Source organism: Schistocerca nitens, chromosome 1 (genome assembly GCF_023898315.1).
Source record: "Schistocerca nitens isolate TAMUIC-IGC-003100 chromosome 1, iqSchNite1.1, whole genome shotgun sequence".
Taxonomy (NCBI): Eukaryota; Metazoa; Arthropoda; class Insecta; order Orthoptera; family Acrididae; genus Schistocerca; species Schistocerca nitens.
In genome coordinates this window covers 1,180,430,271-1,180,454,717 of record NC_064614.1, presented here as the reverse complement: position 1 = coordinate 1,180,454,717, position 24,447 = coordinate 1,180,430,271, and the positions used below count along the sequence as shown (strand labels likewise).

At 42.3% G+C, this 24,447-nt stretch overlaps 1 protein-coding gene across 2 annotated transcripts in view; it reads left to right on the top strand.

Moving 5' to 3' along the window:
- LOC126239112 (gamma-butyrobetaine dioxygenase-like) overlaps positions 1 to 24,447 on the top strand; it is a 213,588-nt gene that overhangs the window by 120,036 nt on the left and 69,105 nt on the right. For both annotated transcript variants that reach the window (XM_049947837.1, XM_049947836.1), the window contains exon 3: positions 22,439 to 22,627. In XM_049947837.1, coding sequence (XP_049803794.1) covers positions 22,439 to 22,627 — 189 coding nt within the window. The remainder of the gene's footprint in view (positions 1 to 22,438; positions 22,628 to 24,447) is intronic.

Genomic DNA, 24,447 nt, shown 5'->3' with positions numbered 1-24,447 from the left:
CGCACGGTGGCGCTGACACAGTCATACGCAGATGTGTGTTGGTGCATGTCAGAGTACGGTGCAGCGAGTAAGTGTGCAGACGTTTTCAGACGTGCTAATGCTGACTGTGTGTTGAAAATGGCTCGGAGAACACATCCTGATGACGTTATGAGGGGTAGAATACCAAGGCGATTGGAGGCTGGTCAAACACAGCAGGTCGTAGCACGGGCCCTCCGTGTGCCACAAAGTGTGATCTCAAGATTATGGCAACGATTCCAGTAGACAGGAAACGTGTTCAGACGCTACAAGACGGGATGTCCACAGTGTACAACACCACAAGAAGACCGATATCTCACCACAAGTGCCCGCAGACGGAGTACTGCAGGTAGTCTTGCTCGGGACGTTACCGCAGAAACTGGAACAGTTGTTTCCAGACAAACAATCTATCGACGACTGAACAGACATGGTTTATTCACCCGGAGACCTACAAGGTGCATTCCACTGACCTCTGGTTACAGGAGAGCCCATAAAGCCTGGTGTCAAGAACACAGTACATAGTCATTGGAACAGAGGCCCCCGGTTATGTTCACAGACGAGTCCAGGTATAGTCTGAACAGTGATTCTCGTCGGGTTTTCATCTAGCGTGAACCAGGAAGCAGATACCAACCCATTAATGTCCTTCAAAGGGACCTGTATGGAGGTCGTGATGTGGGGTGGGATTCTGATTGGTGCACGTACGCACCTGCATGTCTTTGACACAGGAACTGTAACAGGTCAGGTGTGTTGGGACGTCATTTTGAACCAGTATATCCGCCTTTTCAGAGGTGATGACACACGGCCCCACCGAGCTGCCATCGTGGAGGAGTACTTAAAACAGAAGATATCAGGCAAATGGAGTGGTCTCCCTGTTCCCCAGATCTAAAACCCGATCGAGACCGTCTGGGATGCTGTCGGTCGACGTATCACTGCACGCCTTCAAACCCCTAGGACACTTTAGGAACTCCGACAGGCACTGGTTCAAGAATGGGATGCTATGCCCCAGCAGCTTCTCGACCACCTGATCCAGAGTGCGGCCTGTCTACGTGTGCATGGTGATCATATCCCATATTGATGTCGGGGTGCATGTGCAGGAAACAGTGGCGTTTTGTAGCAGATGTGTTTCGGGACGGTTTTATCAACTTATCATCAATACCGTGGACTTACAGATATGTGTCGTGTGTGTTCCCTATGTGCCTATGCTATTAGCGCCAGTTTTGTGTAGTGCCACGTTGTGTGGCAACACATTCTGCAATTATCCTTAATTTATCAGCACGAGTGTACAAAAGATAATGTTATGGATCTGGTGGGACAGAAACTATTTTTGTACTACGCATTATTTCCCTGAGCTGTAACCACCACTGCTGACATTTATTGTCAACAACTGAGACGTCCTGCAGACTCAATCCAAGAACAACGACCAGGAAGACGGCGTTAAGTGATGCTGCTTCACGATAACGCCCGCTAGCACTATAGAGGAGTTGGATTGGAAAGTCATCCCGCACCCATCTTATTCAAATGATCTTGCGCCCTCAGATTTTCATCTTTTCCGCTCGCTATCGAATAACCTTCAAGTAACTTCCTTTCCAGATGAAATTCGTCTCAAAACCAGGTGATTTCTACAATCGTGGAATCTAAAAGCTGCCCCAACGTTGGCAGATTGTTGCAAATAGTAAACGAGAATATATTATTGATGAATAAAGTCTCTGTTATGCGTATCCGTTGTGTTTGTTAAACTTGTGGAGAAACGCTACGGACTTATGCACCAACCTAAGACTTACTGTACATCATTCTTCACATCTAGCAGTAAAGGAAATAAAACAAAAATTCGAAGTAGGAATTAAAATACATGGAAAAGACTTATAAACTTTGAGGTTCGCCGATTACATTGTAATTCTGTCAGAGACAGCAAAGGACCTGGAAGAGCAGCTGAACGGAATGAACAGTGTCTTGAAAGGAGGACATAAGATGAACATCAACAAAAGAAAAACGAGGATATTGGAATGTAGTTGAATTAAGTCGGGTGATGCTGAGGGAATTAGATTAGGAAATGAAAGTAGTAAAGCAGTTTTGCTATTTGGGGAGCAAAATAACTGATGATGGTCGAAGTAGAGAGGATATAAAATGTACACTGGCAATGGCAAGGAAAGCGTTTCTGAAGAAGAGAAATTTGTTAACATCGAGTATTGATTTAAGTGTCAGGAAGTCGTTTCTGAAAGTATTTGTATGGAGTGTAGCCATGTATGGAAATGAAACATGGACGGTAAATAGTTTGGACAAGAAGAGAATAGAAGCTTTTGAAATGTGGTGCTACAGAAGAATGTTGAATATTAGATGGGTAGACCACATAACTAATGAGGAGGTATTGAATAGAATAGTGGAGAAGAGAAATTTGTGGCACGACTAGAAGAAGGGATCGGTTGGTAGGGCATATTCTGAAGCGTAAAGGGATCACCAATGTAATATTGGGGAGGCAGCGTGGAGGGTAAAAATCGTAGAGGCAGACCAAGAGATGAATACACTAAGCAGATTCAGAAGGATGTACGCTGTAGTAGGTACTGGGAGATGATGAAGCTTGCACAGGATAGAGAAGAATGGAGAGCAGCATCAAACCAGTCTCTGGACTGAAGACCATAACAATAAACAGGTAGGACATCTTTCTATGCTGAAAATGAACTCACATGAGGATGCAATTTTAATCAAGATATCCCACAGGCATGAAAATACTGGAGTATCAGTTAGGCAGCGACTGGTCAAGGAGTTGACGGAATATAACACTTTCCACTCCCGCCATAGTAGTTAAAACACAAAGAAGCAGAGGACCTGCGAGCCCGAAATATTTCACGGCAGCGCAGCCGGAAGCAGCTACGGGCTCACGAAAGCTGACAAACTTTCTCGGCCAGCTTTTAAGAGGCTGTGGCGAGCGGAACGAGCGCGACCCAGATAAGACGGCAAGCGGGAGTGGAAGGAACGCACTCAATAGGGACCGGACGGGACGACGGGAGAACGCGCCTCGCGGGACCAGCAGATAGCGTGCATAGGTTGCGCACACCGCCACACACTCTTCGCGTTACGACCGTGCTTCCGTCAATTTAGGAAGGGTGGCTAATAAGTAGAGTTACACTCTACCAATACTACCGTTCGGTAGTGTTGATACACTACATACACTGATCAGCCAGAACATTATGACCACCTACCTAAAAAAAATTTTTCGAGCTATTCGAAAATGTTATTTGTACACAATGATGCTACTTTTCCTTTTATTATTTTAATACTTTAATTCCTTTAATGGGTACTACAAATGTGTCGTAAACTTCTATCTTTAGATTTCTTGTTGTTGTTGTTGTTGTTGTTGTTGTGGTCTTCAGCCCTGAGACTGGTTTGATGCAGCTTTCCAGCTACACTATCCTGTGCAAACTTCTTCATCTCCCAATACCTACTGCAGCCTACATCCTTCTGAATCTGCTTAATGTATTCATCTCTTGGTCTCCCTCGATTTTTACCCTCCACGCTGCCCTCCAATACTAAATTGGTGATCCCTCGATGTCTCAGAACATGTCCTACCAACCGATCGCTTCTTCTAGTCAAGTCGTGCCACAAGCTCCTCTTCTCTCCAATTCTATTCAATACCTCCTCATTAGTTATGTGATCTACCCATCTAATCTTCAGCATTCTTCTGTAGCACCACATTTCGAAAGCTTCTATTCTCTTCTTGTCTAAACTATTTATCGTCCACGTTTCACTTCCATACATGGCTACACTCCATACAAATACTTTCAGAAACGACTTCCTGCCATTTAAATCTATACTCGATGTTAAATTTTTCTTCTTCAGAAACGCTTTCCTTGCCATTGCCAGTCTACATTTTATATCCTCTCTACTTCGACCATCATCAGTTATTTTGCTCCACAAATAGCAAAACTCCTTTACTACTTTAAGTGTCTCATTTCCTAATCTAATACCCTCAACATCACCCGACTTAATTCGACTACATTCCATTATCCTCGTTTTGCTTTTGTTGATGTTCATCTTATATCCTCCTTTCAAGACACTGTCCATTCCGTTCAACTGCTCTTCCAAGTCCTTTGCTGTCTCTGACAGAATTACAATGTCATCGGCGAACCTCAAAGTTTTTATTTCTACTCCATGGATTTTATTACCTACTCCGAACTTTTCCTTTACTGCTTGCTCAATATACAGATTGAATAACATCGGGAAGAGGCTACAACCCTGTCTCACTCCCTTCCCAACCACTGCTTCCCTTTCATACCCCTCGACTCTTATAACTGCCATCTGCTTTCTGTACAAATTGTAAATAGTGTTTCGCTCCCTGTATTTTACCCCTGCCACCTTCAGAATTTGAAGGAGGGTATTCAAATCAACATTGTCAAAAGCTTTCTCTAAGTCTACAAATGCTAGAAACGTAGGTTTGCCTTTCCTTAGTCTTTCTTCTAAGATAAGTCGTAGGGTCATCCTTGATTGTCGATATTTCCACAACCTCAAATAAGTGACAACTTCTCTGTGGATGAAGAGCCCTCACATACCGATACCACGGCAACGGACGCCGTGAGCAGGGCAAAGATAACACCATACGAACACACCAGCTGCTACCATGACGACGGCGTCCTCGCTACACAGACTAGAGGGCGCCTGACATACGCTTTATAATCCATGGCAACGGCGTGCTCACCACAAAGAGTAGAGGGCGTTGTAGTCCTTCCATATTAGTCGTTTTAGTAAATTGACTCAAATGTTTTCTACGTAAATGTACGAATATATTATAATACAAGACGACACCAGTTTTTATGTGTCAGAAATTGTTTTACTTTATATTATGGCACATAATCTAATATACTTTTACGAATTTTACGAGTTGATTACGGAACATTTGTTATTATTTATAATTAACACAATAATTGTAGCTCTTTTTAAATGGAATGGATCCGTTTCTGTTATTTACTGTCACTTAGATTTATGTTAAAACGAGGTGACTAGTAATTACATATAAATAAACTGTATTAAATGCCGTTGATAGCCGCTGGGGGTGTTGCCTTCTATTCACGTGTTCTCAGCACACTATTTAAGCCCATACGAAGGGTTAGTCTCTCTCCCGTGCCAACTGGAATGCCTACCGGGATACCCTCTCCAACCAGGTCCATAGCCACCCCTTCACCTACCACCACCCTGACGATGTCACCCATGCCGCCTCCTTTCTCCAGCAGACCTTGTCTGAGGCCGTCGTGGAGGCCCACGTCCCTACTGTCGCCGTCCACCCCCACCGTCCTACCTTACCCCCACAGGCCGTCCTCCTCCTCCGTGAATCCCGCCGTCTCTACCGAGCCTTCCTCCGCACGCGTGACCCAGACACACTACGACGCCACCGGCAACTCCAGCGACACATTCGTAATTTGCTCGCGGCTAAGAAACGCCGGGACTGGCGGCAGACATGCACCCGTTTAAATGCTACCCTACCAATCAACTCGTCCAAGTTCTGGTCGGCCTTCCGTCGCCTTACCGGAACTAAACCCTCCCCCTATTATCCTCTTCTACATGATGATCACCCTTTCCCTGACACCCTTAGTAAGGCCAATCACTTTGCCTCCTACCTCTCCGATGTATTTTCCATCCCCAATGATCCCCAGTTCGATTACTCCCTCTTCCCGGATATCCGCGATCGCACTGACACCTCTGTCCCTCCCCTCGCTCCTGGTTTCCAGTACTTGGACAACATTGCACACACGGAACTCAATGCCCCTATCACTACACAGTATCTCATTGATACACTCCGCACAAAACGCAACACCGCTCCCGGTCACGATCGTGTCACCTACCGTCACTTTCGTGAAGCTCCTGTCTCCTTCCTCTCCACCCTGGCCAGGCTCTACAATGTAGTCCTGTCCACCGGTTACTAACCCGACCTGTGGAAAACCTCCCGTATCCTCATGTTCCTTAAACCTGGCAAACCGCCGTCCGCCGTCTCCTCCTACCGTCCCATCAGCCTTACCTCGGTCTTCAGCAAGGTCCTGGAATCTATACTCACCCGACACATCCACCAGCATCTCCGCCAGCACCGCCTCCTTCCCATTACCCAGTATGGCTTTCGGCCGTCTTTCTCTTCCGACGACCTTCTCCTTCACCTCACTCATCTCCTTTCCGAACAGCTTAATTCCCGTCGCTCCGCAATCTTCCTCTCCCTGGACCTCGAACGTGCTTATGACCGCATATGGCATTCCGGTCTCCTCTTCAAGCTCCAAACCTTCGCCCTTCCCATTAACTACGTCCGTGTGATCGGCTCCTTTCTCTCCCGCCGTCCTTCCTATGTCACCATCCATAACACAGATTCCTACACCTTTTTCCCCTCCGCCGGTGTGCCCCAAGGCTCCGTCCTCTCCCCCCTTCTGTACCTTTTGTACACGGCGGACATGCCGCCGCCGTCAGCCCCCGTCCACTTTCTCCAGTTTGCCGATGACACCGCCTTCCTTGCCCTTGCCCCCACCCTACAGCGCTCCCAACACCTCCTCCAATCCCATCTTGACTGGTTCACCGCTTGGTGCAACCAGTGGTTGCTCAAGGTCAATCCCTCCAAAACCCAGGCGATCATTGTAGGCAAAACCACCCCTTCCTTCCGCCTCCTTGATTTCTATATCACCATCTATGGCCGTCCGATCGCCCTCACTCCCACCCTTAAGTACCTTGGCGTCACCCTCGACCGTCACCTCTCCTGGACTCCCCACCTCCGGACAATCCAAGCCAAGGCATGCTCCCGACTCAGTCTCCTCAAGCTCCTCTCCGGCCGACGTGGGGTCTGGACCCCTCCACCATTCTCCACACCTATAAATCCCTCATCCGCCCTATCCTTTGTTATGCCCATCCGGCTTGGATCTCCGCCCCCCCCTACTTTTTACAAATCCCTCCAAATCCTTGAACGCCATGCTCTCTGCCTCGCCTATCGCCTCTGTCTCCCCTCCCCTACGCGGATCCTGTACAATATCATCCCCTTCCCCCACCTCCTCCTTTTCCTTGAAAGGATACGGATCCTGTACACCTCCCGTAAACTCGATCCTCCTCACCCACTCGTCTCCCCGATCCTCTCCCACCCCCACCCGCTGCCGCGCCTGTATTCCCACGTCCTACCCAGTCTCCATCTCTCCACCCTCCTTACCCTCTCCCAAGGTGGCTTCCGCCAGCTCCCCCTCCCTGATGATGTCCTCCTCCCCTCCATCTACCCCTCCTACCAACTTTGATCCTCCCTCCCTCTTCCTGTATCTGTTCCTTTGGGCACCCTCCATCTCTCCTCTCCTTCTCCCCACTCCTCCCCCGGGCCTCCCCTCCCCTATCCTTCTACTCCTCCTCCCATCTCCTCAGCCATTGGCATCTATGTTCTCCCCTCTCCACCCTCTCCACCCTCCCTCACCCTTCTTCCCCTCTTGGCAGGTCCCCGGACTCGCACACGCTACGTGGACTTTCGTGCGCCGGAGATCATCGCCATCTGTGTCTCTTGTGTGTGACGTTGTTTTGTGTTTTTAGTGTCCGCCGTCCCGCTTCTACGTTCACTTGTGCCGTCGGCCTCATCAGTGTTATGTGCGCCGTGTCAACGTGTTTTCAGTGTCGTTATCGTCGCGTGTGAACGGCTCCGTGTTTTTTGTGTATCTGTGACCACTATTTTTTGCCCATCGCTCTGTTCATTTTCATTCTCCGTTCTTGTACTGTTATTGTCACCACTATGGCTGAAGAGCGGTGTAGCATGCCGCTGCCACCCTACCTGATTGTTCAGGTGTTAAAATAACAATAAAGTAAAAAAAAAAGTCTCGCATAGTTTCCTGCCGTTATGTAGACAGGAGTGCCTTTTCTTTTTTTTTAATTTACCTAATTTTAGCTGTTGTATAATGGAGTCTTTCTTGTGTTAATGTTGTGGTCTTCAGTCCTGAGACTGGTTTGATGCAGCTTTCCATGCTAATCTATCCTGTGCAAGCTCCTTCATCTCCCAGTACCTACTGCAACCTACATCCTTCTGAATCTGCTTAGTGTATTCATCTCTTGGTCTCCCTCTACGATTTTTACCCTCCACACTGCCCTCCAATGCTAAATTTGTGATCCCTTGAAGCCTCAGGACATGTCCTACCAACCGATCCCTTCTTCTAGCCAAGTTGTGCCACAAACATCTCTTCTCCTCAATCCTTTTCAATACCTCATTAGTTACGTGATCTACCCACCTAATCTTCAACATTCTTCTGTAGCACCACATTTCAAAAGCTTCTATTCTCTTCTTGTACAAACTATTTATTGTCCATGTTTCACTTCCATACATGGCTACACTCCATACAAATACTTTCAGAAACGACTTCCTGACACTTAAATCTATACTCGATGTTAACAAATTTCTCTTCTTCAGAAACGCTTTCCTTGCCATTGCCAGTCTACATTTTATATCCTCTCTACTTCGACCATCATCAGTTATTTTGCTCCCCAAATAGCAAAACTTCTTTACTACTTTAAGTGTCTCATTTCCTAATCTAATTCCCCCAGCATCACCCGACCTAATTCGACTACATTCCATTATCCTCGTTTTGCTTTTGTTGACGTTCTTCTTATATCCTCCTTTCAAGACACTGTCCATTCCGTTCAACTGCTCTTCCAAATCCTTTGCTGTCTCTGACAGAATTACAATGTCATCGGCGAACCTCAAAGTTTTTATTTCTTCTCCCTGGATTTTAATACCTACTCCAAATTTTTCTTTTGTTTCCTTCACTACTTGCTCAATATACAGATTGAATAACATCGGGGAGAGGCTACAACCCTGTCTCACTCCTTTCCCAACCACTGCTTCCCTTTCATGCCCCTCGACTCTTATAATTGCCATCTGGTTTCTGTACAAATTGTAAATAGCCTTTCGCTCCCTGTATTTTACCCCTGCCACCTTTAGAATTTGAAAGAGAGTACTCCAGTCAACATTGTCAAAATCTTTCTCTAAGTCTACAAATGCTAAAAACGTAGGTTTGCCTTTCCTTAATCTTCCTTCTAAGATAAGTCGTAAGGTCAGTATTGCCTCGCGTGTTCCAACATTTCTACGGAATCCAAACTGATCTTCCCCGAGGTCGGCTTCTACCAGTTTTTCCATTCGTCTGTAAAGAATTCGCGTTAGTATTTTGCAGCTGTGACTTATTAAACTGATAGTTCGGTAATTTTCACATCTGTCAACACCTGCTTTATTTGGGATTGGAATTATTATATTCTTCTTTAAGTCTGAGGGTATTTCGCTTGACTCGTACATCTTGTTCACCAGATGGCAGAGTTTTGTCAGGACTGGCTGTCCCAAGGCTGTCACTAGTTCTAATGGAATGTTGTCTACTCCCGGGGCCCTGTTTCGACTCAGGTCTTTCATTGCTCTGTCAAACTCTTCACGCAGTATCGTATCTCCCATTTCATCTACATCCTCTTCCATTTCCATCTTATTGTCCTCGAGTACATCGCCCTTGTATAGACCCTCTATATACTCCTTCCACCTTTCTGCTTTCCCCTCTTTGCATAGAACTGGGTTTCCATCTGAGCTCTTGATATTCATGCAAGTGATTGTCCTTTCTCCAAAGGTCTCTTTAATTTTCCTGTAGACTGTATCTTACCCCTAGTGAGATAAGCCTTTACATCCTTACATTTGTCCTCTAGCCATGCCTGCTTAGCCATTTTGCACTTCCTGTCGATCTCAGTTTTGAGACGTTTGTATTTCTTTTTGCCTGCTTCATTTACTGCATTTTTATATTTTCTCCTTTCATCAATTAAATTCAATATTTCTTCTGTTACCCAAGGATTTCTACTAGCCCTCGTCTTTTTACCTACTTGATGCTCTGCTGCCTTCACTACTTCGTCCCTCTTTCTTACGGATATATATAATTCCGCAGTGTAAACTCCCAGAAGATGACCCCTACGTCGGGTTGAAACCGGTTGGCGGTATAATAATAATAAATGCGATTAAGACTGTTTTTGAATAATTGACCTGCCTAATAGCCGGTATGACCACCTTCGGTACGGATAACAGTGGCGACGCGTCGTGGGATGGAAACAGTGAGGCGTTGGTAGGTCGATGAAGGGAGTTGATACATCAGCACACACGAGTCACCTAACTCCTGTAAATTCCGAGGAGGGTGCTATGTGCTCTGACGCCACGTGCAATCACATCCCAGATGTGTTGACCTGGTTCCGATCTGACGAGTTGGGGGACCAGCACAACAATTGAAGCTCACCACTGTTTTCCTCGAACCACTCCACCACACTCCTCGCCTTGTGACATCGGGCATTATTTCGTTGAAAAATGCCACTACCGAAGGGAAACTTCATCGCCATGAAGGGGAGTACGTGGTCTGCAAGCAGTGCACGATACTCCTTGGCCGTCATGGTTCCTTGCATGAGCTCCACTGAACCCATGGGTGCCAACGTGGATGTTCCCGAGAGCATGTCTCTACCCCACAGTAAAGGTGTCAAGGAGGTGTTCCCCTGGCAAACGACGGATTCGCGCAGCCCCGTCGGCACGATGAAGAAGGGACAGGGATTCTTCACCCCCATGTAATGCTCTCCCACTCCGCCAACGTGCAGTGTCGATAATCACGTGCATATTTCAGTCGCAGTTGCCGATGTCGTGGTGTTAACACTGACACATGCATGGGTCGTAGACTACGGAGGCCCATCGTTACGAGCGTTCGGCGCACTGTGTGCTGAGACACATTTGTACTGTGCCCAGCATTAAAGTCTGATGTAAGTTTTGCAACATTTCGCTGTCTGTCGTGTTTTACCAGTCAGCCCAGCCCATGACGTCCGACATTTGTAATGAGGGGTGGCCGATGAAGTCCACGACGTGTGGACGTAGTTCCACCTTGGTTTTGTCACGTGTTGAAGACACTTGCAACAGCTCTCCTCTAACACCCGACAAGTCGTGCAGTTTCCGAAATTCTTGTTCCAAGCTTCCGGCCCATCTCAATCTGCACTCGGTCAAACTCAGATGGATCGCGCGCCTTCCCCATTCTACACACGGACAGCACACTCACTGATACTACACGCACCGTACGTGTGTCTGACTAGTAGGCGTTCCTCGCCAGGTGACGCTGCTATCACCTGGACGGGTTTATATCGATAGTGGGTCGTTGGTCATAATGTTCTGACTGATCGGTGTAAATGACATACTAAACGGTAGCATTGTCTGCAGTATTGGTAGGGAAAGAAACATAAACGAATGTGTGTGAGAGAAATTGGAAGTCTACGATTTCTCTTTCTATTTTTGTTGTTTCGTTGTTTGTTTTGCACTTTTTTAGGACCGCACTTCATTTAGTGTTAGTGCGTTGTGTATTTTATTTCCTTACTGAATATAAATTGTATTTTATAGCTAATAAAAATTGGTTGCTCACGTAAATTGTGCCCTTTTGGGTAACGAAAGCAATTACTTTTGATGCAAGTCAGTTTACATGCAATTATTGTTGTTATTTTGTATTCAGCAGAGCGTTCTTCATGATGATAAAAGGCAAGAATTTTATGTTATTATTTACAAATGCGAAAGTTGTTTACGAATAACAGAAATATGTTTCATCGAAGTTTGATGAAGTATTGATGCGATGTTAGATATATTAGTGTTTTGAGGTTTTTTATTATATCTTTTTGGTGAGGAAATTGTATTTTCTAGCGCTATATGATAAATATGTATTCTTTTCTTGATTTTTACGACTACATCCGTTTCACTTTACAAATCAACGATTTTCGAATAAGACATGAATTAAACATTGACAGTTTCAATTTTGCTATAAATACTGTTTACTTTTAAGTAACAGACAGGAGGATAACAATGTAGAACAGAAGTGTTCCGTAGGTTACCCAGTCCTTTATATATCCTCACTCATTTTCTAGACGGTTCACTGCTTCTGGTTTTTAGGGGAATCTAGTAAGGCACTGATCGCATACGCAAAGAAAGTCGTCGTTATGAGGTAACGCCCATAGGTATGCAACACACCTAACGTACAGGCTACGCGGGTACCATCTTAACTGACGAAAGCTAGTAGGAAAAGTACCGTAGTCCACGCTTACTTCGACAGTCTACGATAGCCTACAGGAGTTTTACAACTCTACTCATACGTCAAGCGTAATCCTCAGCAGACACTAGTTCGGTTTTTGAAGAGACAGAGGAACAGGAGAATCAGTACTAAATCGCCATTGCAGGAAATGGAAAATTTAAGACCAGGACAAATTTGAAGCAGTTTGTCTCCGATTCTTTTTAATATTTACACTGATGACATGCTCAGGCAATAAGTTAATTTATTACATTTATGACTCAACGAAAGGAATTTATTCTACTCGGAGATGTGATTCCTAAGGAGAGTAGCTGTGTGCATCGTACCCGACACGAGGAAGACTTCTGACATCAGAGAAGAAATGGGAGTGAAAAGGTTAAACGAGCAGATTAAAGAATACAGGAACAATTAGAAGGACCGCACCACAACAGTGGAAGACGACAGAATACCAGAATTAATAATGAATTATTACCTAGTGGGCAAATGATCTTTAGGAAAATCAAAGAAAAGGTAGAAAGACCGATAATTTCAGTCACGACGGTGAAACAGGCAAACGCCTATACATACAGAAGGAAGAAGAGGAATGCATAAGGATAAAGCTGCTATTGTCGACCTGCAAAAGTGTGGCATGAGAATACATTTACGTGATACATATAAGAACTGTACTAAAATACAAAGATAGCAGAGTTATTTGGCATTTGTACGAAAAAGTGGCTGTAATGGGGCTTGGAAAGCATGGGTAATAAGTCAAACAAGGAGGACTGTAAGCCTCGGACGAACATTATGGCCAGTAACTCAGTTATTAGACCCAGAAAGCATTAGACATTACAAGGAAGTACTCGTAGAAGCGGATAGCCAAGAAGAGGAATAAACATGTTTACACTCGCAAATGGTCCAATAGTTTTGGTAGAAAGTGAGGAGTAGTTAAAAGACATGCTAGTCAATTTATGGACAGTACTGAAAAGAAAAAAGAAAACGCAAAGCAATCCCGTACTTTAGTTTTGAACAAAACTGGTATAGAAGGGTAAATATCTACAATGGGTGGATACCAACAGAGAGTTTACAAAAATTTACTTACTTATGGAGCAAGTAACTTCTAATAGAGAAGCAGAAAGAGAATAGAAAGCAGGAATAACCAGGCAAAACCATTCTTCAACTCGGAAAAATATTTTCGTAACATTAGATATTTTCTTACATATTTTACCGTTTTCATTACGTAAGTACCTATGTACATATTTTGCGTGTTAATCCACATTATAAAAATGGATGCACGGTGGACCGGTTTCAATCAGACTTGGTGCACATATTATCTTCTGTCTGGAAAGAATCATTGCGGGGGTAAGAACCATCCACCTATCAAAGGGGCAGGGGTGAAAAAACAGTTCATTCCACAACACGAGAACACACTTTTCATCCAGTAGTTGAGAATGAGGGCACTTAGAGATCTGCAACAAACTTTCATACCTTTACGAAACTTTTTCTCGCTGACGACCCCCAAAAATAATGAAAGGAAAAAAGTTTCTTGTTTACTACATTTTCGCTGTTCATGCAGTAAAACTGCAGTATGAAGCATGACGTTTAAATTTATTACTTCTTTACTACTAACTATATTTGTAACACATTTAGCAGACAGTATTCACATATACCACTGAATGTACCGGAAAAATTATATCACTGTACGACACTTCGTTCAGGAGATACGGCATAAACATTGAATGCGTTAAAAACTACCGCATTGTGCAAGACGTTTAAATTTATTACTGCCTTGCTAGTTACTCCATTCGCAACACTTTTCGCAGACAGTAGCCACATTTGCCGCTTAATGTCCCTACAAAAATATATCATTGTACGGCACACAGTTTAGGAGATATGACGTCAAATGCTGAGATGCGCGAAAACTGCCCCATCATTCACGACGTTTTAATTTATTACTTCTTTGCTAATAACTCTATTCGCAGCACATTTCGCATACAGCATCCACATATACCTCTGAATGCACCTAGAAAAATTTACCGTTTTACTACAAGTAGTTAAGGAGATATAACGTCATAAACACTAAGATTTGTGAAAAACTGCTGCATCTTGCATGAAGTTTTATTTTGTTACTTCTTTACTACTAATTACCATTGAGAACACGAGATGAACAGAAGGGGAGGAGGAATAGGACAAAGAAAGGGGAGGAGGTGGACAGAGAGAGGGGTAAGGAGGAGATGGACAGAGAGATGGACAGAAGGAGATGGACAGCCAGTGGGCGGCAGAGGAAGTGGAGAGAGAGTGGGGGACATGGGGATGGGCTAGGGGAGGGGGAAGGAGGAGGTGGAATAATAGAAGATAGAAATAAATACATACTCAGGCAACACTGGGTATCTAGGTAGTATTACATAAAAATTTGGGTTCTGCGTGTCAGAAACGATGTAAGCTATTGGGTTCTCTCTGCTAGGAAGCCTCCAACTTCAGTCTAATCCATGTTTTCCAATAATCAGTAAGCACATATTAGTTTACTAGGCAGTGGTGCAGAACCGTATCCAAGGCTCTCCAGAAATAATGAAATGTGGCATTAACTGAGGCTCTGCTGTTTATACCCCTCTCGACATGAGCAGAGATAGCTGAGTTTCACATGACTGGTGATTGCTAAATCTTTACATGTTAACTCCTACAGAGAAAATGTTATTTCTCCATAATACGAGGATAGAATATTTTCCATAATTCAACACCGGATTGACATCAGGAAGATAAGGCTGTAGTTAGCACATTCATCCTGCAACTCTCCTTTAAGGTTATTCGAGAAGTGATGCGTTAGATTCACAGTGATAAAGAGTTTATGTTCCAAAAGCTGAATTCGTGGTGGTACAGCTCCAGAGGCTGCTCAGAGCACGACTTTGGAACTGAAACGAGTTTTTTGTCTGTTCTAAACCCACTCTCTAGCAAATAGGCCTCCTCCTCTCCAAGTTTAGGCTGAACAGTCATGTGAACCCCGCCCGCCTTAAATCTTATCACTGAAGTGCTTTAGTGAAGCACTTGCATGAGACTGCATGTGTCTGACATTTGTTGAGTGCATTGCTTCCATACGATTTTGTTTTGTGCGGTTCTCCTGCCTCTAATTGCACTCCTAGTTTAGCTTTTCTGTAAGGATCCTGTAACATTTCATTTTCATTTTAACGCCTTCACCGATAAAATACGTTTTCCATACGACATATGTAAAGTACGTTGTCCACTGCGACTTCTAACGAGACAACGGATTGCTTTTTTTTTTACTCTTTGGACTTTCAATTGTCTTCCTCTCTGCGGGGTCGCAGACAATATCAGAGATTAGGTCTGGTTCATTAATCAAATAAGCTAGAAGGTCTTTCAGAAAGCTCCGATCTGCGCATTCAGCCGCCATTTTATGAAAGCACAGTTTAATGAAATAACATTACTGCTGCATATAATGTAGTAGCCACAATGATATTTGAATGTACTGAGAGCATATTGGAATTTAATATCTGCAGTGCTAAAAAATAATTAAAGAACAAGGTACTAATTCTCCCTTTAGTCATTCAACAATAACTACTAATCCTTTAGAAATTTATGTTCACAGAGCAAATTGCCTAAGATCGGAGATAAAATATTTGTTTTCATATCTGGCACCTGGTGTCCAAAAGAGACAAAATATTAATTACTCCGAATTTACGACTAACAGACTTTATGTAAAAAATAATTTTTTGTCAAGAAACTCTCTAATTTTTATCTTCTGTCCTGCAACTTTTCACTGTTCTGGCGAATTTCACTTCGGATTGTATTTCTTAAAAATCTTTTCTCTTCTGGAAGAACACACTAGACACTTACAGACATGAAAATGAATAAAGTAGCAGGAAAACTAAAGTGTCTCGAAAATGACAAGAAATTCCAGAAGTTGCAAGATAACTTCCGTTTAACACAGGATACTTTTAAGTGCTCATGAATGGCATCTAGCTTGACTGTTAACAGTCCAGCCCAGGTAAAAGCATCCATTCACAGCCTGACCCTACCTGATGTCAAAAAATCTGACATGATTTGTGAGTCTGCAGCTAGAACCAGAAAACCACAAGAAGTTGAGTAATGGAACACAGAGGAGAAAGACCGTGGAGGTATATTAGGGAAATTGTCATGACGTCACAGACTTGAAGCTGATGTCCACCGTGTTAGTAGCCCAAACATTAGTTTCTGGTGGAAGTGTTGTGATAAAAAAAAAGCCAGCTTGCATCATTTACAGGTGTTCTAGTCGTTCTGCTTAATAGTCTTCCTTCAGGTGTGATGTGCTGTGCATTTGTGTGTTCTCTGTGCCGTTTTTCTGAAGAAGAATCACAACATAGAAGTCTGCATCTTAAATTTTTGGAAAACTGCCTTTCAGATGCTGCATTTCTCTCAGTTACAATTTCCTGGACATCATGCTAATGCGATCCTACTTAGCACTGATGTAAAAAGCGATCAAACTACGAAATTATGAAAAACAATGTAATTACCAGCATATTAAAACTCTTAATATATTTTATTGTTATTATTAAAATTGTAGACACCTTTTGTACACTAAAAGTGAGCATGATGGCAAGTTATATTTGTGGATGGGGGAAAAGCAAGTAACAAATAGTGACCCCCCCTTTCCCCCTCCCCCCCCCCACCTCCAAAATGAACCCTGGATTTCCACCTGACATTGCCTCCCTCCTACCTTTGACCTGACTTATGCAGCCTTTTACTGTTAGGCCTACAGTTTAACATGTACTATGATCCATGGAACAACTTGCCATTTTCAAACCTTGCAAATCATTGCCAGAAGTGAAACAGATTTAAATAACAGAAAGACTCCTACAGCTAATTGATGATGAACTATATTTAAATGAATGCCCACTCACAGTCAATATCTATAATTCTTTCGAACCACATTTATAATCAATCAGTCTCTTACTACAGTAAGTTTTCAAGTTATGTAAAAAGTATGCTTCTCTTTCTACCAGAAGATGACAGACCATATACAGGGTGCCCCAGGAGTATTGGTCGATATCCAGACAAATGATAGAAATGATCATTCAGTGTAAGAAGGTCCTGTGAACATGGCTCTAAAATGCACACCTTAACGGCTATGAGCACTTCTTCATTAGAAGAGACTTATTTCACAGAGGCGAAGCTGAACAAGTGCACATTGTTGTTAAGGTATGTACTGTAGAGCCCATGTTTACTGAATATTTTGTTCTTTCTTTGATCCACACTACCACCTCTTAAAACATCGAAAGCAAAGAGCTTGCAGTACGAGAGATTTGTTTTATAGTACCGATGATGAAGAAGTGCTCGTAGCTTGTAGGGTATACATTTTAGAGCCCATGTTTACTAGAATTTGTTGCTTCCAGTGGCCATTCCTGTCATTTGTGCCTAAATACTGACCAGTCCTCATGGGACACCCTGTACTGAACAAGGAGAGGCAGTGCACCCCAAGTGTGGACATGTAAAACATAGCTATTTTTAGGAATAGTTGATGTTTTGTGATCATTTTCAATAATTCTTTCCAAGATCCCTGACACTGCCATTGTGAGAAGAGGTCTGGGGACAAGTAATGTAGCACTGATCAAAAATTAACGTAACTTTTTTCTAGTGTATAGAAGAATGCGATGAACAAACATCTTTTCTGTCAGATGCTAGAGACTAAGGAGTACATGAAACATTCAATGTGCAGTCTCATGTGTAACAATCACATTTGTATGCTTATCATGATAAGCATTCTATCTTTCTTCTTCATTTTCTTGTTACTGAATTTGTTGCTGTATACCAGAACAAGGTAAACTGAAGAGCTGTACAGACCTTTAAACCTAGTGGCTTGGCTAAATTAGTTGTCTTTTTCTACTTACTGGACTGGTACAAAATGGGTAAAGAACACTGTGATGCACTAGCACTCTGGAAATGAAGCTTTTGCAAAAATTGACACAGCAGTATTGTCTCTTATGAGAGAAAATTCACATCAGTGGTTGTACAATAGGTTTTACTATCCATATGGATTGAATATATTCGTTAAATCAATTTTACAAATATAGGCAATCTAGATGGAGAATAAAACTTATTAAACAGGTTGTTAAACACTGTGTATGACTATAATCATAGATTCATAAACATGCCTACAGCACTTTGGATGATAATTTCATTATTTGTAAATACCCTACCCTACCACCATCCCCCCCTCCCCCCCTGAACCATGGACCCTGCCGTTGGTGGGGAGGCTTGCGTGCCTCAGTGATACAGATAGCCGTACCATAGGCGCAACCACAACGAAGGGGTATCTGTTGAGAGGCCAGACAAACGTGTGGTTCCTGAAGAGGGGCAGCAGCCTTTTCAGTAGTTGCAGGGGCAACAGTCTGGATGATTGACGGAACTGGCCTTGTAACACTAACCAAAGTGGCCTTGCTGTTCTGGTACTGTGAGTGACTGAAAGCAAGGGGAAACTACAACCGTAATTTTTCCTGAGGGCATGCAGCTTTACTGTATGATTAAATGATGATGGCGTCCTCTTGGGTAAAATATTCCAGAGGTAAAATAGTCCCCCATTCGGATCTCCGGGTGGGCACTACTCAAGAGGATGTCGTTATCAGGAGAAAGAATACTGGCGTTCTACGGATCGGAGTGTGGAATGTCAGATCCCTTAATCGGGCAGGTAGGTTAGAAAATTTAAAAAGGGAAATGGATAGGTTAAAGTTAGATATAGTGGGAATTAGTGAAGTTCGGTGGCAGGAGGAACAAGACTTTTGGTCAGGTGAATACAGGGTTATAAATACAAAATCAAATAGGGGTAATGCAGGAGTAGGTTTAATAATGAATAAATGGGTAAGCTACTACAAACAGCTTAGTGAATGCATTATTGTGGCCAAGATAGACACGAAGCCCACGTCTACTACTGTAGTACAAGTTTATATGCCAACTAGCTCTGCAGATGATGAAGAAATTGATGAAATGTACGAGGAGATAAAAGAAATTATTCAGGTAGTGAAGGGAGACGAAAATTTGATAGTCATCGGTGACTGGAATTCGAGAGTAGGAAAAGTGAGAGAAGGAAACATAGTAAGTGAATATGGATTGGGGCTAAGAAATGAAAGAGGAAGCCGCCTGGTAGAATTTTGCGCAGAGCATAACTTAATCGTAGCTAACACTTGGTTCAAGAAAAATGAAAGAAGGTTGTATACATGGAAAAACCCTGGAGATACTAAAAAGTATCAGATAGATTATATAATGGTAAGACAGAGATTTGGGAACCAGGTTTTAAATTGTAAGACATTTCCAGGCGCAGATGTGGACTCTGACCACAATCTATTGGTTATGAACTGTAGATTAAAACTGAACAAACTGCAAAAAGGTGGGACTTTAAGGAGTGGTACCTGGATAAACTGAAAGAACCAGAGGTTGTACAGAGTTTCAGGGAGAGCATAAGGGAACAACTGACAGGAATGGGGGAAAGAAATACAGTAGATGAAGAATGGGTAGTTTTGAGGGATGAAATAGTGAAGGCAGCAGAGGATCAAATAAGTAAAAAGACGAGGGCCAGTAGAAACCCTTGGGTAACAGAAGAAATATTGAATTTAATTGATGAAAGGAGAAAACATAAAAATGCAGTAAATGAAGCGGGCAAAAAGGAATACAAACGTCTCAAAAATGATATCAACAGGAAGTGCAAAATGGCTAAGCAGGGATGGCTAGAGGACAAATGTAACAATGTAGAGGCTTATCTCACTTGGGGGAAGATAGATACTGCCTACAGGAAAATTAAAGAGACCTTTGGAGAAAGGAGAACCACTTGCATGAGTATCAAGAGCTTTGATGGAAACCCAGTTCTAAGCAAAGAAGGGAAAGCAGAAAGGTGGAAGGAGTATATAGAGGGTCTATACAAGGGCGATGTACTTGAGGACAATATTATGGAAATGGAAGAGGCTGTAGATGAAGATGAAATGGGAGATACGATACTGTGTGAAGAGTTTGACAGAGCACTGAAAGACCTGAGTCGAAACAAGGCCCCCGGAGTAGACAACATTGCATTGGAACTACTGGCGGCCTTGGGAGAGCCAGTCCTGACAAAACTCTACCATCTGGTGAGCAAGATGTATGAAACAGGAGAAATACCCTCAGACTTCAAGAAGAATATAATAATTCCAATCCCAAAGAAAGCAGGTGTTGACAGTTGTGAAAATTACCTTAATAAGTCACAGCTGCAAAATACTAACGTGAATTCTTTACAGACGAATGGAAAAACTGATAGAAGCCAACCTCGGGGAAGATCAGTTTGGATACCATAGTAATGTTGGAACAAGTGAGGCAATACTGACCCTACGACTTATCTTAGAAGAAAGGTTAAGGAAAGGCAAACCTACGTTTCTAGCACTTGTAGACTTAGAGAAAGATTTTGACAATGTTGATTGGAATACTCTCTTTCAAATTCTCAAGGTGGCAGGGGTAAAATACAGGGAGTGAAAGGCTATTTACAATTTGTACAGAAACCAGATGGCAGTTATAAGAGTCGAAGGGTATGAAAGGGAAGCAGTAGTTGGGAAGGGAGTGAGACAGGGTAGTAGCCTGTCCCCGATGTTATTCAATCTGTATATTGAGCAAGCAATAAAGGAAACAAAAGAAAAGTTCGGAGTAGGTATTAAAATCCATGGAGAAGAAATAAAAACTCTGAGGTTTGTGGATGACATTGTAATTCTGTCAGAGACAGCAAAGGACTTGGAAGAGCAGTTGAACGGAATGGATGGTGTCTTGAAGGGAGGATATAAGATGAACATCAACAAAAGCAAAACGAGGATAATGGAATGTAGTCGGATTTAGTCGGGTGATGCTGAGGGAACTAGGTTAGGAAATGAGACACTTAAAGTAGTAAAGGAGTTTTGCTATTTGGGGAGCAAAAGAACTGATGATGGTCAAAGTAGAGAGGATATAAAATGTAGACTGGCAATGGCAAGGAAATCATTTCTGAAGAAGAGAAATTTGTTAACATCGAGTATAGATTTAAGTGTCAGGAAGTCGTTTCTGAAAGTATTTTTATGGAGTGTAGCCATGTATGGAAGTGAAACATGGACGATAAATAGTTTAGACAAGAAGAGAATAGAAGCTTTCGAAATGTGGTGCTACAGAAGAATTCTGAAGATTAAATGGGTAGATCACGTAACTAATGAGGAGGTATTGAATAGAATTGGGGAGAAGAGGAGCTTGTGGCACAACTTGACTAGAAGAAGGGATCGGTTGGTAGGACATGTTCTGAGACATCAAGGGATCACCAATTTAGTATTGCAGGGCAGCGTGGAGGGTAAAAATCGTAGATGGAGACCAAGAGATGAATACACTAAGCAGATTCAGAAGGATGTAGGCTGCAGTAGATACTGGGAGATGAAGAAGCTTGCACAGGATAGAGTAGCATGGAGAGCTGCATCAAACCAGTCTCAGGACTGAAGACCACAACAACAACAACAACAACCCTACTCCAGCTACAGTGCAGTCCAATGCCTGTGTATACCACCGATAAAAGAGGTGTCAGAACTTATGTTGTGAGCTAGTTTCCCATTTCCTTTCCACTGTTTATCACAACTGGTCTCAAGATGTTGCTGGAAATGTAAACCAAATGAAATTTGTCCCATTGTGTTCCCTGTAAGCCCAAGAAATGGAAGGTCTGACGATCTTGGTGACCAGGAGGGCTGGTAAACATCTTGGAGAATGTTTTGGGTAGCACGAGAAGTGCAAAGGCACTGCTGTAGCAGAATTTTGCATCTCCCTGATATTGAAGGGGCGCCAGAAATTATAGCTAGATGAAGTTCTAGATACCTCTTCACTTTCACGTGTTCTCTCAACAAACACCAGAGCAAAATGGCAATTGTAGTCTATGACTGTACTCACCATGTTGTCCAGAGGCGATCACTAAGTGATACATTTCAGTCACTATTGCTCTCCCGATTGGTAACAGTCATATATGTTTATTTGTGTCAGAATATTACACCACATGACATTAATTATTTATGTACACAAATTACAAATTCTGTTGCATAATCAAAATAACTGTTTTGTATTACCACCATAATTTTATCTATGCTATATGGTACCTCAGTTATACCATTAACTGTGACATGAAGGAAATTCTGTCTTGTAAGTAGTTTGAGATAATCACAAGTTGCCGTACCCTGATGTCAACAAAATCTCACTGTTATTCTTAAGTTCTGAAATGTAAATCTGTAAAATGCTTATAATATATAATACACATTACATATACTATTTCAATATTTGTGAAAGGATTTTCTGCACCAGACCCAAAAATAACTAAAAACAACAATACACAATTTTTTGAAAACAGTTTTGTCAGTAATACATGTTAAATTGAAGCTGTTCCTGAATTTTGTTTGCAGAGTAAAGCTACAGCATTGGTCCAGGGGGAGGTGGTGTCAGTACAGTTCCCAGAAGGAGATCAGCACAAGTTTCCTACAACTTGGCTGAGGGACAACTGCCAATGCTCTGCATGTTTTAGTCCTCATATGCATTCGCGACTTATCCACTGGAGAAATTTTGACATATATGTACATCCGCTCAGTGTGGAGGTAAGGATAAGTTGTAGGATCTTGTTCTTAAAATTTTAAGATCAGTTCAAAGGTGCTCATCATCACTCAAACAGCAACCAAAAAATTACTATATGTTATCAATATCATTTGTAAAATTGTAAACAGATTTTAGTTAAGTAAGAATGAGATGATCTCAGTTATGAATGTCACATGACTGAAAATTTGCCAAATAGAGAACTATCTCTACAGAATAAAAGATGCAAAGAGGATTAATGTTTAGTGCTAAATCAGTGACATGCTCATTACAGATGGTGTAGGCTATTAGTAGAGACAGGATGGATGAGAAAAGGAAACCATGCTGGTATTTGCCTTATGCAGTTCAGGGTAACCAAGAAAAACCTTATCCTCGTTGCCTTGATGGAGAATTGAACTCCTGTACCTGTAAAAAGCTTATATTTGGGTAAATAATTGTGCAGTCTTTACAACCTGTCATAACCATTATTATGAAATTAATGCCATGATTTTGGACAGAAGGGGAGCAGCTTAAGTATGATAAATGTACAAAGGTGTATGAGCAAGTTACAGATACAGAGAATAATTATATCATCTGTTTTCCCTCCTGCCTTCTCTCTTAATTTTATGTCATGCTTCTCTCTTCTAGCAACTAGCAATTCCGGTCTATTCTCCACATGTGAAGTTAGTTAATGCTTCTCTTGAAAGCCTTAGAATGAAATAAATAATAGTTATTGTGGCAGGTCATGAGCCTCTACTCCTTGCACTCTGTAACAGGCAACCAGTTAAAATTGAAGAACCTAAAATAGTAATGGTACGAGGGCAAAAGAAAGAGTACATAATTATGTTTGTTGATAGCTTATGAAGTGCAGATTTGGACTTCATATATAAATTGTCAATCTGGAAAAAGCGAAGCTGAAATTACCTTTGATAACTTCTTTAAAAAGTATGCAGATTTATGGGAGTCTTGCTCACCAGTAAAAAGAATTAGATATCCAAGAGAAATGAAAAATAAAACCCTTAACTGGTTTACAGAAGAGCTAGCACAAATTAAACGAGACAGGCATATGCTGTACCAGATGCATAAGCAAACTGCTAACAAAGGGGCAGAACGGAGTGTGAACATTCATAGGTCACATCTGAAATGCAAAAAAATTCTACAAAGCTAAACTACTTCTGCAAACACTGCAAAACTATATAGAAAGGGCTCCCAATAAACGCAAGGCAGCAGGGCAAATAACAAAACATGAGAATACACCAAAATGCACGGAAACAGCTCTGCTTGAACCTGAGGAATTAAATCAGTACTTTATAAGCTCAGTTAAAGAAATAAGTAACAGTATTAAAGCAACAAATTCATCTGCAATGGACCTTTTTGTAACACCACTGCCTGTTAACCTGGGATTTTAATGGAGGGCTGTCATACCTGCTGATGTTATAAAAGCTGTATCCAAATTTTCAGGTTCTAAAAGTATGGACTGTTATTGGTTATCAAACAAGATAATTAAAAAGACAATACACTCAGTCACCAAACCCTTAGCTTTTATTTTTAATAAATGTGTGGAATTTGGAGTTTTTCCAGAAGCACTTAAGGCATCAAAAGTTGTCCCAGTTTTTGAAAAAGGGGACAAACATCTTCCCCAAAGCTACAGACCTGTCTCCATTGTTCCAATATTCCCAAAGATATTTGAGGCATTGATACATACACAAATAAGCAGCTTCTTTGAAAAACACAATATCCTATGTAGCAATCAGTTGGGTTTTTGCAAGGGGAAAGACACAACAGGGGCCATCTTGGAAATCATTGACCAAACCTTAACAGCTATTGAAAACAATAACATGCTATC